The following is a 15,095-nucleotide window of genomic DNA, read 5'->3' on the forward strand; positions in this document are numbered from 1 at the left end:
GTTTTCCTATTTGCTTTCTTGTGTTGTGCGTGGATGAAAGAAACATATAAGAAAAGTGACGGTTTGAGAGGTGCAGTGTAGTCAAGTGAGATTCACATGGGGAACAAGTGTGAAACACACCATAGCGCACGCTACGCTACTCCACTACTACCTCAACCTCAAGTGTCGGCCCCATTGCCGCGTCCACCATTAGTCCTCCTCTTCCTCCTACCACCAAGGAACCACCGGTCCACTGGCCACTGCTATATATACCCCCATCCTCCTTTCCCGCCATTATCCACCACAAGCAGCATTTTCAACACCTTAGAGAACTTCGATTTCTCAATAACAATTCCTTGCTCGTCTCGTGCGTAGATGGATCGCCAGAGCGCGATATCGATGCAGAGCAATGGTGCCAACGCCGGTGCTGCCGTGCAAGAGTGGCTCTACCCTGGCGGCTGGCAGCCGGAGCAGGCCATCGTCGATGTCGCGTTCTTCATGAAGCTGCTGGAGGACGCGCCGGTGGTGGACCAGCCGCCCGAGGACGTCAACCGGCTGAGCCGCATCATCAGGTCCCTGGAGGCCGAGATCGGTGGAGGAGGTGGGCCGCCGCCGTCGGCGGCCGTCGCAGACGGTGGGGGCACGGCCGATCACGTGCCGGGAGACGTCCATAACGGCGGGCTGGAGGACTACCTGCTGCCGGACCTTGATAGCATCCCCGGCCCGTGCGTGGCCGAAGCGCCGTTGGAGTTCTGGACGGAGGTGCCGCCGGCGGTGGGGCATGATATGGGCGGCTGGTACGTCGACGTCGACGGCGACGGTGTCATGGTCGGGTACGAGTTCAGAGAACAGTGCTATTACGGCTACAGCGACAGCCCACACGTTGAGCAAGTGCACAGCCCCTTGTGGGAATGAATGATCAAAAGTCTGAAAAGAAGGAAAAACCATATGAATTCAAGAAGGCGAATCAATCTTATACCTAAAGCTTTCGACTCTTTCTTCTATTTTATTTTACTATGAAGTCTTATCCACAAGCAGACTACAGCTCCTCCTCCTCCTCTCAGATAGCAAAGGCTGATTCTCTCTCTCTCCCCTCCTCTCAGATAGCGTAGGAGCCGCAGAAGCCAAATTTTTTTTTTCTCTGGCAGCTCCTTTGTGTCCGCGAGAGAGAAGACGGATTTCATGAACAGTAGCTGAACAGTGTACGGTGTCAGAGGATTCCGAACCGGGGGAATCCCTCCCAAAGAGGCCCTTACTCTTCTCCAACCAAATGGCTAAATCTCATATAGATTCCGGTGGGGAGCGGGTCAAGAAAGCTAAAACAACTGCTCTCCATTGCCTCTAGTTCAAAACCCCCAAGAATCAGTTCTCACCTGCTCCCTATGCTGCTCTCCCATCATAATCAAGTAGAATCACTCCATTAGAGAATCAAGAGTAGAGCCAGAGAATCTAGGAGTGCTGAAACAAACAGACCCGTAGTACTTACTTTACAATTTCAGTACTGAAACATGCAATTTTTATATATATGAGTTGCCGGAATTATTAAAGGACTTCACATAAAAAAACACATGAGTTTTCTAATTTTCTAGTAATTCTGATCTAGTTTTACTCCCTACGTTCATAAATAAATTCTCTTACTGTTTGCACGTAGTCATCGGTTCTATATTTTGGTCACAAAATTATTTTTTATATTTGGATATTCGAAAATAATTTGAATATATTTGTCACAAAACTATCCAATACTGTGTTCGTGAGAAATTACAAAAGCCAAATAAAAAAAAAACTATCAAACAAGTTCATAGTGTTAAATACTACATTCAATTTATGGTACGATGTCAAATTTCATCAGCACCCCAGCAAAGTTCTTGTGAAATCTTGCTTAGCTTAATTGCGCTGGGCAATTTATTGGCCACAAAATGTTGCCGGGCAACAGTATCGCAAGTTTTTACATGACCATTCAAAGTATACATAGGCCAGTTTCAATGGGAATTTTAAAGGAGTTTCAGTCCCATTTAATGCTTTGACACACCAACAAACTCACAGAGTTCGCAGGTTAATTATAAAGAGAGAGATGGAGAGTTTCATTGAAACGAAGCGGGATTTCAAAACTTGAAATTATGACTCCCTTACCCCTCTATGATAGTTCTAGAATATCTCGGTTATCATGGGCATCCACTTTTCAGTTGATTACAAAGTCATACAACAACAAAGTATAAAAATAGGAATAAAAATAAATTAATTACAAGCCCTCTAGGCTAAAATCAAACCAAACACTGATAATCTAATCGTAGCAGCGAAGCTTAGTAATTCTCCAATCCATGGGAATCCTTGAGAGTAGATCGCAAACCAACTACTAGTCTCAACATCACTATAAAGTCAAGAAATCTACATGCCACTAGATGTGTGCAGAGCACCAATGAGCATTAGTGGAAAAATAGAAAATAAAGGGATCTAGCAATCCTAATAGATTGACTGTAGTTTGCATCCTTAACTCATGCAGAATAGCGTCAAATATATAGTGTATATTCTCAAAACCCAACCCAAACACTCATTCTCGCCATTCACTCATCATCACATCTCACCACTCATCATCCCTCACGTCACCCTCAATCTCTCAGTCTAAGCGATGAGGCAGCCTCTGTGCCATTCATCTCAATGGTCTCATGCCAGACCTATCTTCGAGGGTGAGAAGAAGCACAAGAGAAGACTAGCAGGATGAAACAGTTCACAGGAATGATCATGACTGAGATCGCTGCTATAGTATAGTTTTATCTCTATAGAGTGTGCACACCTATACCCGACAGGATCACCATCATTGACCATGGCCGCGGTCTAGACAAACACCGCTCAAGAACTAGCACATTCCGCACCACACTGCGCCCCCAAATGGAGTAGCATACAACACGACGCATACGCTTGGGATCGTGATTGGGGTAGCTAGAAAAACCATTAGTATCCCTCTCACTATGCTCCTAGGGCATCAAAACCTCGTGCACCTTTTCTCCCACAAAACTGCTTAGTCCGCACTAACTCAAAAGAACGGGCCTTGCCTCATATTGGGCTTGTGGCATGCACGTTTGACAATGTCCCATGTCTCAGGCATCAACCCACATCGGTCCTTAATTGGCCAGAGCAAGCACCTTCCACCAACACGTGGCCCGAAGGGTGGACCATCATCCAATGTGGGGTCGACCGACCTAGGGGGTTTGGCCAAACCCCCCTATGGAAGGTTGGGACACCCTCCTCCTTCTAGAAGCTGACCCACATGTCATTGAAGGTGAATCAAGGGTGTTGGTTCACTTTTGATGGTTGGCCGACCATCATAAGGGGTCGGTCGACCCCCTACTCTGGCCTATGGGCCCTCCTGTCTTATGGGGTGCTTGGTCCACTTGTCATGGTGAAATGTAGGAAGTGTTATCACATTCATTTCCTTGAATGGTGAGTCATCGATACATGTCCCTTGATTGTGAGCGGTCAAGAGGAAGCACAAAGTTGATCCGAGGGTGGAGAATCACTTTGGGGCATGTCACACGAATCATGGAACTTCGGAAGGCTAGGGGGCCCATAGGGATGGTTGGCTGACCCCTCTATGGTGGTCCCACCTGCTCAATTATCTCCACTTACAATACTTCCGCAGGCTTCATGGACATGTGGAACTTGTTATTTCATAAAAATATGCTCATGATATGCTTATCTTCCTTTTATTCTGAGGCTATTGACGATGTGTTTGAGTATGTGAAATTATAACATTTTCAGTATCAATAGAGTGTTGCCAGTGACAAGAGCCCAAGCCTACATCTCTCTATTGGGGGTGACCTCATCAACGTGTTCCTCGAAAAATTCGAGGACATCTTTGTAGATCCATCCATAGGGGCTTCCACCACTGTGCTCCCATGACTACCACATCCGTCTGCTTTCGAGAGCCACGCTGGTGGTCGTTCGCCCCTACCGTTACCCGTCAGTGCACAAGGATGAGCTGGAACGCCGGTGCTACACCATGATCGCCCAAGGGCTCATCCGTCCTAGCTCCTCCCTCCGGTCCTGCTCGTGAAGAAATCCGATGGCTCGTGGTGCTTTTGTGTCGAGCCATCGACTACTGAGCACTCAACTCCATCATCGTCAAGGACGTGTTTCCGATATTGGTGGTCGACGAACTGCTGGATGAGCTGAATGGTGTCCGCTTCTTCACCAAGCTGGACCTGCACTCTGGCTACCACTAGGTCCATATGAGCTCCAGCGACATCCACGAGACGGCGTTCGGCATGCACTATAATATGTTAGTTGAAGATGAAAAGGAGGAAGACAGTGAAAAGGACCTAGATCTACATGAGGATGATAGTTGAAGATGAAAAGGAAGAAGACATTGAAAATAACCGTAATTTGAATGGGGCTCCAAATACACTAATTTATTGAGGAACCAGAATTCTCACATGAAGATTATGTTAAATTTGAAAGAGTTGTAGAAAAAAGATAGTAATATTCAAGATCGTCTGGCTCATTTTTGGCTTAAAAAGGGTGCAGAGCATATTTTGGAATAAGTTCGGGGCCAATTCTATAGTATGAGATATGTTATATGTAATTATTGTAATTCATATGTAGTATTTTTTTCATGAATATGAAAATTAATTAATACAGTTTAGTTGATCATGTTTAATTGTGACATAAAATATAAAAAACAGTAAACTATATTTATTTTCTAAAATGACTATATTCAATTTAAGTACATTTTAAGAGTTTATTTGGAATACAGGAATTTGATAGGAATCGTGCCAAAATTTAACAAGAATCAATTCAATTTCATAGAAAAAAAATATAAAAATAGGAAAAAAGTTCACGTTACAAATATACGCTCAACGGAACATAGTTCATATAACATATATTTGATCACAACACTATACAAAAATTAAATATAATAACAGTTGTCGGTGTTTCGGACCGGGGGGTCCTCAACCAATCAGTTAATTTGTTCTGCGTGCTCCCGATTCCGGATGGTGATGCAAAGAGACACAATGTTTATACTGGTTCAGGCAATTGAGGCCCTACGTCCAGTCTGAGAGGTCGATCTTGTATTCCTTGCACCGAAGTGCTCGTAGTAGGGGGTTACAAGCTAAGGGAGAGAGGGAGCTGATCCCAGGTCTCGGCAGGGTGTCGTGCGGGCCGCTTGAGGCGTTGCTCTCAGGCGGCAGGAATGTGCGCGCGTGTGTGTTACAAGGTGTTCTCCTCCTGTCCCTCAAAATGGCCCAAGACCTCTCCTTTTATAGCCTGAAGGGAGGACAAGGACGGTACATGAGCTAACTATACGGTGTCGTGTGAACAGAGGCGGCGTGTCCAGGCCCTGTAGTCTGTTCCTGTGGCGGCGTGGTTCGTCGGAGTGGTCCGTCCTTGGAGCACTGGAGCGGCGTGGTCGTCCCATCAGATTCTGTGCGTCGTGGGAACCCCAGGACTGCCTCGGAGTGGGTGCGGTGGTGAACGTGTAAGCCACTGTGGACGGACTGTGCGCAAGGCCGAGACTTGGTCGGTGCCGAGGCTGCACCGCGGTGGAGGGGTCTCGATAGGCGCAAACCCCAAGATCGCCGAGACCTTGGTATATAGTGTCGAGGCCTCGAGCGGGCGGCTGATCGTGGGCACAACGTTAGGACACAGTGGCCGGTAATCCCCGCCGTACCCTGTCCCAGCCGGTATGGCGCTGATCGTGGACACAGTGTTAGGACACAGTGGCCGGTAATCCCCGCCATGCCCTGTCCCGGCCGGTATGGCGCTAATGCGACCTCGGGTCGCGTCGGCCATTCTGTGGCGTTGAGCTGTCGTCCAGCTGAGATTGTGGGAGTGGTTGAAGCATTAATGAGACATGACGCGTTGTCTGGAGGGTCGGTCGAGGCGGGGGGTGATGGGCTGCTGACGACCCAGCCTCGAGCGATACGGAGAATGAGGCCTCGCGCGAGACGGAGATCGGGCTCCTTGCCGAGGCCTTGCGCGAGATGCCTCGCGCGATACGGAGAATGCACCCCCTGCCGAGGCCTTCCGTGGAGAGCCTCGGGTGAGGCAGAGATGGCGCTCCCTGCCGAGGCCTTCCCTGGGGAGCCTCGCGCGAGGCGGAGTTTGTGTCAGGATGCCGAGACCTCCTACTCGAGGCTCGAGGCAAGGAGGAGGAGGAGGACCCAGTGGGCCCGATAGTGGCAGGTGAGGGGCCCATGGCTTACCTTCTAGCTTTATTTTTTAGATGGGACTTTAGCGACCCTTTTGATGTTTGCTTGGGGTACCCCGTTTTAAAGTACCCGACAGTAGCCCCCGAGCCTCGGGGGGAGTGCGTGCACTCTCCCTGAGGGTTTGCCGCGGCTGGGTTTATACCTGCTCCGTAGGAATTGGGGTTTGTTTTTTGAGGTTTCGGTGGGTGCGCGCGAGCGCACCCGCCGGGTGTAGCCCCCGAGCCCCTGGAGGAGTGAATTTACTCCTCCAGAGGCTTTCTCCATTTTCGCATTTGATCGAGTAGTTCTTATTGCATTTGCCGAGCCCATAAGCGCAAGTTCGGGTTGCGGGGGTCTCGGCGAGGCTGCAGGAAAAAGCCCTCTAGCCTCCGCACGGAGCGAGAGGTTCGCCAGGGGCCCCCTGACTTTGGGTATGACCCTCACGCTTCCTTTCACTCGGAAGGAGGGGTGGAATGTGCTAGGCTACCCTCGATGGGCGCGAGCGTGGACACTTCCGGTGAGCTGTTATCGGGTAGTCCGAGTGGAGGCCCGAGCCTCGTTCGCTAGGGGATGGCTAGCGGTACAGAGACGCACTCCAATAGTACCAGAGGGTTTCTCTAGTGGGTGCCGAGGCCGTTCGCTGGGCCTCGGTGGCTCGGTGCCTCCCTACGGTGGGATCCCATTCGGATACTTCCCTGCCGGTCTCGGACACGACTTAGGATGCCCTGAGCGACTGTTCGCTCGAGCCTAGGCCATTCATAGGCTTGCCCTGAAGTCGTCCCTGACTCTGTTGCCCTGGGGCGGCCGTTGAAACCTCTCGGAGGCCTAGCCTTCGAACTCCTGGACCGTAATGGGCTCGGTGCCCTTTATCATGTTTTGTAATGAAACCTCTAGCGTGGGCTTGGACCGTTTGTCTTGGTCTTCGGGTGCAAGAGGAGCCCCTGAGCCTCCGCCTGGAGCAAGAGGGCGGTCAGGGGTCCCCTGACTTTTTCATCCGCCCCTCACATATCCTTTTCGTTCGGACGGAGGGTTTGTTTGCCGAGCCCATTCTGGTCTCGGCAAGGTTGTAGGAAGAGCCCCTAGCCTCTGCGCGGAGCGAGAGGGCCATTGGGAGTTCCCCTGACTTTTTATACGCCCCTCGCGCGTGAGGGTTTGTTTGCCGAGGCCCCTTTTGGGCGCGAGCCCGAGTTGTGGGGTCTCGGCGTATTTGCAGGAAGAGCCCCCTAGCCTCTGCACAGGGTGAGAGGGCCGTTAGGAACTCCCCTGTCTTTTTGTATGACCCTCACGCTTCCTTTTCACTTAGAAGGAGGGGTGGAATGTGCCTCGCTACCCTCGATGGGCATGAGCGGTGGCACTTCCGGTGAGCTATTATCGGGTAGTCCGAGTGGAGGCCCATACCCCATTCGCTAGGGGACGGCTAGCGGTCCAGAGACACACTCCAAGAGTACCAGAGGATGTCTCTAGTGGGTGCCGAGGCCGTTCGCTGGGCCTCGGTGGCTCGGTGCCTCCCTATGGTGGGATCCCATTTGGAGACTTTCCTCCAGTCTCGGACACAACTTTGGGTGTCCCAAGCATTTCGCTTGCTCGGGCCTCGGCCCTGTATGGGCTCGCCCGCGGTTGTCCCTGACTCTGTTATCCTAGGGCGGCTGTCGAAACCCTTTGGGGCCCAGCCTTCGAACCCCTAGATCGTAATAGGTTTAGAGCCCGGTTCCTTCACACAAAAGGAATAGGCCGCAGGGAATATCTTCCCTATTGGCTCGGCACGGGTGGCGCGCCTTTTGAGGCGGTTTCATGGGAAGTCGAAACGACGCCTACTGCTGTAGTGGCCGAGCGTGATGTGATGGATGGGACATAACCATCCTCACATTTAATGCAGGAGACGTGGGCGTGTGGGCTGACAAAATCGGCTCATGGTTAACTGTGCCGGACGGGGGGAAACCTCCCTGATTTCGTTGCCCGTTCGTTTCGCCTCCTCCCTGCATAAATACTCGAGGAGTCTCACCCCTCCTTGCCTTACCTTGCCTGCACTAGCACCATCTTCGTCGTGCCATCGCTAGCATAGCGGGTGCCGGGAAGGAGAGGAGAGAAGAGCGAGCCTAGGGAGACAACGAGAAAAAAGCGAGAGCGTGGGAGGGAGAGAAAAAACTCACTGTCGCCCTCAATTCCTCCATCGCACCCATGGCCGGCGACATCGTTGTTGTCGAGGCGGACCCCTGGGATCCGTCGGATGTCACCGAGGAGATGCTCCAGTCGCTTGTCGACGGTGGACTCCTCCGCCCGGTGATAGACCCCACTAGGCCGGAGTGGATTGCTCCATACAGCGAGCCAGAGCCGAGGCTTCACGACGGCTACGTCGTAAGCTTCGTCTCCTTCCATGAGCACGGCCTTGGTGTCCCAGCGGACCGGTTCATGCGGGCGCTCCCGCACTACTATGGCATGGAGCTCCACAATTTTAACCCCAACTCCATCGCTCAGGCGGCTATCTTTGTTGCCATCTGCGAGTGGTATTTAGGGATCGCTCCCCATTGGGAGTTGTGGCTCCATCTGTTCTGGGCGGGGCATACTACCAAGCCGACGGGCACATCGGGTAAGAGGAAGGCAGCGCGGGCCAGAGGCTGCACTCTCCAAGTGCGTTAGGACCGCCTGCACCTCTACATCCTAGCCCAACTCGCATCCTTCAACCGCCGGTGGTACACAAGTTGGTTTTACCTCCGCAACGATGACGGAGGGCTTCCCCCCTACACCGGGCGGATTGTGGGGAGTTGCCCAGAGAAATGGAAGTGGGGTGTCCCGAAGGTCGACCAGCCCAAGCTGGAGCCGCTCCTAGAGGGGCTGGCGAGGCTGCGGGGCCATGGCCTCACCGTGGCTGTGGTCGTGGCTGCCTTCCACCGCTGGAGGGTGCTGCCGCTGATGGCTCGGCGGCGGTGGCTGTTCGAGATGAAGCCGGGTGAGCCCATTGTGGGCACCCGGATGTCCTCCTCCACCCTTTTCCGATGAGGAAATTCTTCGTCGGGTGGGGGAGACGGTAGAGGCGAAGCTAAGGGGTGGCAACTTGACCCCTATTGCAATGCGGCCATCGTGGGGGTTCCTTTCACTGGTAAGTCGTGTGCCGCTATAGCCTCTGAACCTCCTCAGTCTCCCCTTACCCCTTGTTCCCTCATGCGTGTTTGTTGTTCCTTCAGGGGATGAGGGACGTGCGCTCCTCTCCACCGCCCGTTCCCGAGGACACGGGGCGGCAGGCGATCAACCACGCTCACGCCGATGTGCAGAAGAGGCGAAAGGATGCCAAGGCGGTGAAGCACATGAAGCACATCCTTGCACGCGAGGAGCTGGATAAGCGCTGTCGTCAACAACGGAAGGATGGTCTCCCGCTGGAGGAATCCCCGTCGATGTCGTTGTCGATGGAGGCCTCGGACGGGAATGACAAGGGCGAGGGAGGGCGAGGTCCCCTAGACCACCTTCCTGACATCATGGAGGCGGCACCCAGGGTGTCGGCAAGCAGCCCGGCACCCCTAGGAAGGGGAGGAGAAGCGGACCCAGGGCCGGCAGTTGCCCACTCCGAGGCCGAGGCCGACACGCCCGAGGCATGGGCGTTAGGCAAACGCACCATTAGCCTGGTAGGCTCGGCGGCCATGGTGGAGCAGGTGGCGGTGGAGGCGACGCCACCACCCCTGTAGAGGACCAAAGGGGCACCGGGGTCCGCTAAAGACCGACCAGCGCCGATGGATACGGAGGTGATGCCTCTACCGTCGCCTCCGCCGCTGCGGATGAGGTTTGCCGTGGCGAAGCGAGGGCCACCCCATTCAAGGCAAGTGTATTCTTGGCAGGGTCATGGTGCCTTCCAGTCGCTTTTTTGGTTTTGCGCTGACCCTGTAGGTTAATTTTCCTTAGTCAGAAGCGGCCTATGGACGACCTTCCCTTGGCGCCCCTTAAGGCGCTTAAGGCGAGCCCCGGCTCCTCCGCCCACTGGGTGGCGAAGGCACAAGCCACCATCCACCGCGGCGGGGCATCGACGAGGGTCGACCTGAAAGAACCGGCCGCCCAAGGAGGGGCTGCCGAGGCGGCCCCTACACCGACGAGAGAGGGATCGCTCCCATCCCATGGGGGCGAGGCTCATGAGTCGGATGGGGCCAGCGTGCCCTTGGTTGCCGAGGCCCTCGGGGTCTCCGAGGCTGAGGCAACGGAGGACAGGGCGCCCAAGGCCGCCGAGACCGTAGTGGCCGTGGCCGGTGTTTCTGCGTCCTCTGAGGCCACGATGGCGGAGGCTGGAGCCCCTGAGATCACCACGGCCGTCGTAATGGTGGCGGGGCCGTCCGTCCAGGAGGCAGAGATGAAGGCGGCGGAGGCCTCGGTGGCGCCCTTGGCTCAGGGGCCGCCATTGTTACGAGAGAGCACCCGGGAGGCGGAGGTCTATCCGATCTCTTCCAACGATACCTCCCAGGCATGGGAGGTGGTGGACGCCGAGGACGCTGGTGCTGTGGAACAGTCGGCACTAATCTTGAATGAGGGAAGTTCGGCCCTCATGTAGGCGCTACCTGAGCCCTGCAGGTGGGACCACCCGTGGGTACTGTGGCAGAGCCGGGACGACCCTGAGGGGGAGCCTCTGTTCGCCCTTGAGGACGCAGCCGAGGGTGGGCAGTGGGGCACCTTCGAGCAATACCGCCAGCTAGTGGAGCGGTCGCTGCAGATGGCCTTGTCCGTGGTGGCCGACGAACTGCCCGGAGTCGCCCAGGTTTGCATTTTTGCGTGACGTTGTTCTTTTCTCGGTTTTTTTGCAATCGACGACCTCTGTTCTGTTTCCTCAAGAGCTCGAGACCTAGTCCCTTGGGAAGTCAGTCTTTCTCCAGCGGGAGAGGGGCGTCTGGGACCAGCTTCAGCGGCGGAAGGGCCTTCTTGCCGACGCTAACGAGCTTCTGTCGGCGTGAAGCGCGAAGGTGGAGGACCTCCGCCTTCACTGTGCCGATGCGAAGGTCGAGGCGGCCACAGCCCAGATGCAGCTCGCCCCTTTGGCGGCGTGGGTCAAGGAGTTGGAGGAGGAGCTTACCCACGCGGTCAGCGATCGAGATGCCTTCAGGTCCTGGGCCAAGGAAGCGACGGCCTTGGGTAAGGCCCTCACCGGGCAGCTGGGGGCAGAGGAGAGTGCGCACCGGCTAACAAAAGGCACTCTGAACAAGGCCCTTGCTACGGTTGAGGCCTCGCAAATCGAGGCTGTGGTTTTGAAGGGGGCGGTCGAGGGTGAGTTCCAGTCCCCTTGTTTTGTTTCCTTTTCCTTATGTTTGCTCCCTGACTTCCTTGTATGACACAGAGCTAGGAAGTGAAGCTTCCAGGGCGGCCGAGGCCTCTAGGTTCGAGGCCCAACGGTTGAAGGAGAAGGCCGAGGCCTGTCAAGCCGAGACCCGTCGCTAGGAGCAGAAGGCCAAGGGTGAGTTCCGTGGGCTTCCGTCCCTAACTTAGGTTGTCCTTTCTCTCGCTTGACCTCATTCCATTTTCCGCGGTGCAAAGTCAGAGGCGGAGATCATTCAGGCCACTGAGGCTTCTAGCATGGTGTAGACGGTGCTCGAGACCGAGATCGGGGAGCACGAGGCGCTGAAGCGTGCTGCCCTTTCCACCTGCGAGGCCTTGGAGGTCGAGGGGGTTCAGTCAGGCAGCTCCCTTGGGAGCCGCTTGATTGCGCTGAGCAGCCAGATGCGCGAGCGGCTCCGAGGGGCACTGCACATGGGTGTCAAGCAGGCGCTGGCCATCATCTCCTCTCACTACCTTGGCGTCGACCTCCTGGCCATCAGTGATGGCTATGTTCTGCCTAATGATGACGAGGAGGCTGACGCGGCAGTCGCGAAGCTGATGGAGGCGGTGGAAGGCCCTGGCACGGCGCTGGCAACGCTCTTCGAAGAGGAGGTGGTTCCTCCCCTACCATCTGCCAGTGCTAAAGGCCCTGAGCCTTGATCTGGGTCCTGGGGGCTATGTAAAAATAGAATAGGGGTTATTTTTTGTATCATAACGCTTGTGGCCGTCGAGGCCTTTACTTTTGAAGTACTTGTGTTTCTTAGTTGTTTTTCTTATGTTTCTGAGCCTCTGTCCTCTGTCGCTCCTGATCGGATTTCGTTTGCAAAACACCCCCTTGGGGCCTAAGCCATCCCTTGAGCGAGAGGTAGTGAGGGAGTGCCATAGCCCGGAGGCGTAGGCCGTCTCGCGACTCTACCGGCCTCTTGCTTAGGAAACAGACCTTGGTCCAAGGGGTTTTTACAACTAATTTTTTAGAACCTGCTAGGGACTTGGCATAGGAATTTTTGCAAAAAACAACTGAAGAATGGTGCATGGGACCTAGGGGACGCCTAGGGGGGGTCCCCTATCTAGCCCCTGAGGGAGGCTTGGTTCTATCGAGGTAGAACCAAGTTTCCCTTGCCGTGTTACTATATTGCCGAGGCCTACGATGGGCTCAGGGGGTTTCTCGAAAAGTTAGACCAACGCTTTTTAATTGTATTTCGAGAAACGATATATACAATGCTTGGAAATTTAGGGATAAAAGCGACGTAGTTGTTCTATGTTCCAAGCGTTGGTGAAGACTTCGCTCTTCTCGTTGGCCAGTTTGTAGGTCCTGGGCTTCAGCACTCGGGCAATGATGTACGGTCCTTCCCATGGCGGGGTCAGCTTGTGGCGACCCTTGTTGCTCTGTGCTAGCCTCAACACCAGGTCGCCTACCTTCATGTCTCAGCCTCGAACATGTTAGGCCTGATAGCGCCGCAGGCTCTGCTGGTATTTGGCTGAGTGTAGTAGCACGACGTCTCGGGCTTCCTCTAGTTGATCAAGGGCGTCCTCTCGGGTGGTGCGGTTACTTTGTTCGTTATAGGCTTGCAGCCTCGGGGAACCATATTCCAAGTCGGTGGGGAGGACGGCCTTGGCCCCATAGACTAGGAAGAAAGGCGTGAATCCCGTGGCTCGGCTTGGAGTGTTCCTCAGGCTCCAGATGACCGACGGGAGCTCGGCGAGCCATTTCTTGCTAAACTTTTTCAACCGGTTGTGAATCCTTGGCTTGAGGCCTTATAGGATCATGCCGTTGGCACGCTCTACTTGGTCGTTGGTCCTTGGGTGTCCTACGGCCGACCAGGGCACATGGATGTGGTGGTCATTGCAAAATGTCAGGAACCTTTTGCCGGTGAACTGCATCCTGTTGTCGGTGATGATGGTGTTGGGGACCCCAAACCTGTGGATGGTGTTAGTGAAGAACAGCACCGCCTGTTTGGATTTGATTCAATTGATCGGATGAGCCTCGATCCATTTGGAGAACTTGTCGATTGATACCAATAGATGGGTGAAGCCCTCGGGGTCCTTTTGTAGAGGCCCGACCATGTCGAGCCCCCACACAGTGAATGGCCACGTGATGGGGATGGTTTGCAGGGCCAGGGCTGGGAGATGTGTCTGCCGAGCATAGTACTGGCATCCTTTGCAGGAGCGTACCAGCTTGGTAGCATCGGTGACTGCTGTCGACCAGTAGAACCCCTGGCGGAAAGCGTTCCCTACGAGCGTCCGAGGTGCCACATGGTGCCCGCAGGCGCCTGCGTGTAAGTCCCAAAGCAGGGCTTGGCCTGCTTCGGAACTGATACACCGTTGGAGGACACCTGAGGGACTTCGCCTGTACAATTTGTCGTTGTAGAGGGCGTAGGTCTTGGCTCACGCGCAAGCCGTCGCGCTTCAGTTTTGTCGTCAGGAAGCTCCCCCCGATCAAGCCAATCGAGGAACGGGACTCGCCAATCCGCGTCCTGATCAGTCTGTGGAGGCTCGGCGTTGACTTCCATGACCTCGGGCTTGGTCGAGGGGGTCTCGGTAGCAGAGGGGGCATCGAGCTTCGCTGCGGGTTCCACAGGTGGGCCCTCCTTTATTGCCGAGGTGTATCCAATGGAAGGTTTGTGGAGGTCTCTGGCGAAGATGTTCGGGGGGACCGGGGCCCGTGCCAAGGCCATCTTTGCTAGCTCATCGGTGGCCTCGTTGTACTTCCGCGCGATGTGATTTAGCTCGAGACCATCGAACTTGTCTTCTAGGCATCGTACCAACTTGCAGTAAGCCTCCATTTTGGGGTCAAGGCAGTTTGACTCCTTCATCACTTGATCTATGATGAGCCACGAGTCGCCTCAAACATCGAGGCGCCGCGCCTCAAGTTCGATGGCGACTTGTAAGCCGTTGATGAGGGCCTCGTATTCAGCCACGTTGTTGGAGGCAGCAAAGTGGAGCCGCACCATGTAGTGCACGTGTACTTCGAGGGGCGAAATGAAGAGCAGACCCACGCCTGCCCCGATCTTCATTAGGGATCCAATGAAGTACAGGGTCCAGCACTCTGTCTGAATTTGAGTGGGTGGCAGTTGGGTATCTGTCCATTCAGCCACGAAATCGGCCAAGACCTAAGACTTGATCGCTTTTCAAGGTGCAAAGGTCAAGGTTTCCCCCATAAGCTCGACAGCCCATTTGGCTATCCTGCCCGAGGCCTCCCGGTTATGAACTATTTCGCCTAGGGGGAAAGATGATACCACAGTCACTGGGTGCGACTCGAAGTAGTGACGTAGTTTGCGCCGGGCCAGGACCACGGCGTAGACTAGCTTCTGGATGTGGGGGTAGCGTGCTTTGGTCTCGGAGAGCACCTTGCTGATGAAATAAACAGGTCATTGGGTGGGCAGAGTATGCCCCTCTTCCTGCCTCTCTACCACTACGGCAGCGCTGACCACTTGGGTCATTGCGGTGACGTAGAGCAAGAGGGTCTCGTCCATGGCTGGGGGTATCAGGATAGGAGGATTCGTGAGCAGTGCTTTGAGTCTGTTGAGGGCTTCTTTGGCCTCGGGAGTCCAAGAAAAACGCTCGGATTTTCTCAAGAGTCGGTACAGAGGCAAACCTTTTTCACCGAGGCACGAGATGAAGCGGCTGAGGGCCGCAAGGCATCCCATG

At 54.5% G+C, this 15,095-nt stretch overlaps 1 protein-coding gene across 1 annotated transcript; it reads left to right on the forward strand.

Moving 5' to 3' along the window:
- The first annotated feature begins 294 nt into the window (after positions 1-294).
- Positions 295-1,061, forward strand: LOC136519529 (uncharacterized). The gene has a single exon (XM_066512919.1). The coding sequence runs from the start codon at positions 355-357 to the stop codon at positions 892-894; it is 540 nt and encodes a 179-aa protein (XP_066369016.1). The 5' UTR covers positions 295-354; the 3' UTR covers positions 895-1,061.
- Positions 1,062-15,095: the final 14,034 nt, after the last annotated feature.

Source organism: Miscanthus floridulus, chromosome 18, assembly GCF_019320115.1.
Source record: "Miscanthus floridulus cultivar M001 chromosome 18, ASM1932011v1, whole genome shotgun sequence".
Taxonomy (NCBI): domain Eukaryota; kingdom Viridiplantae; phylum Streptophyta; class Magnoliopsida; order Poales; family Poaceae; genus Miscanthus; species Miscanthus floridulus.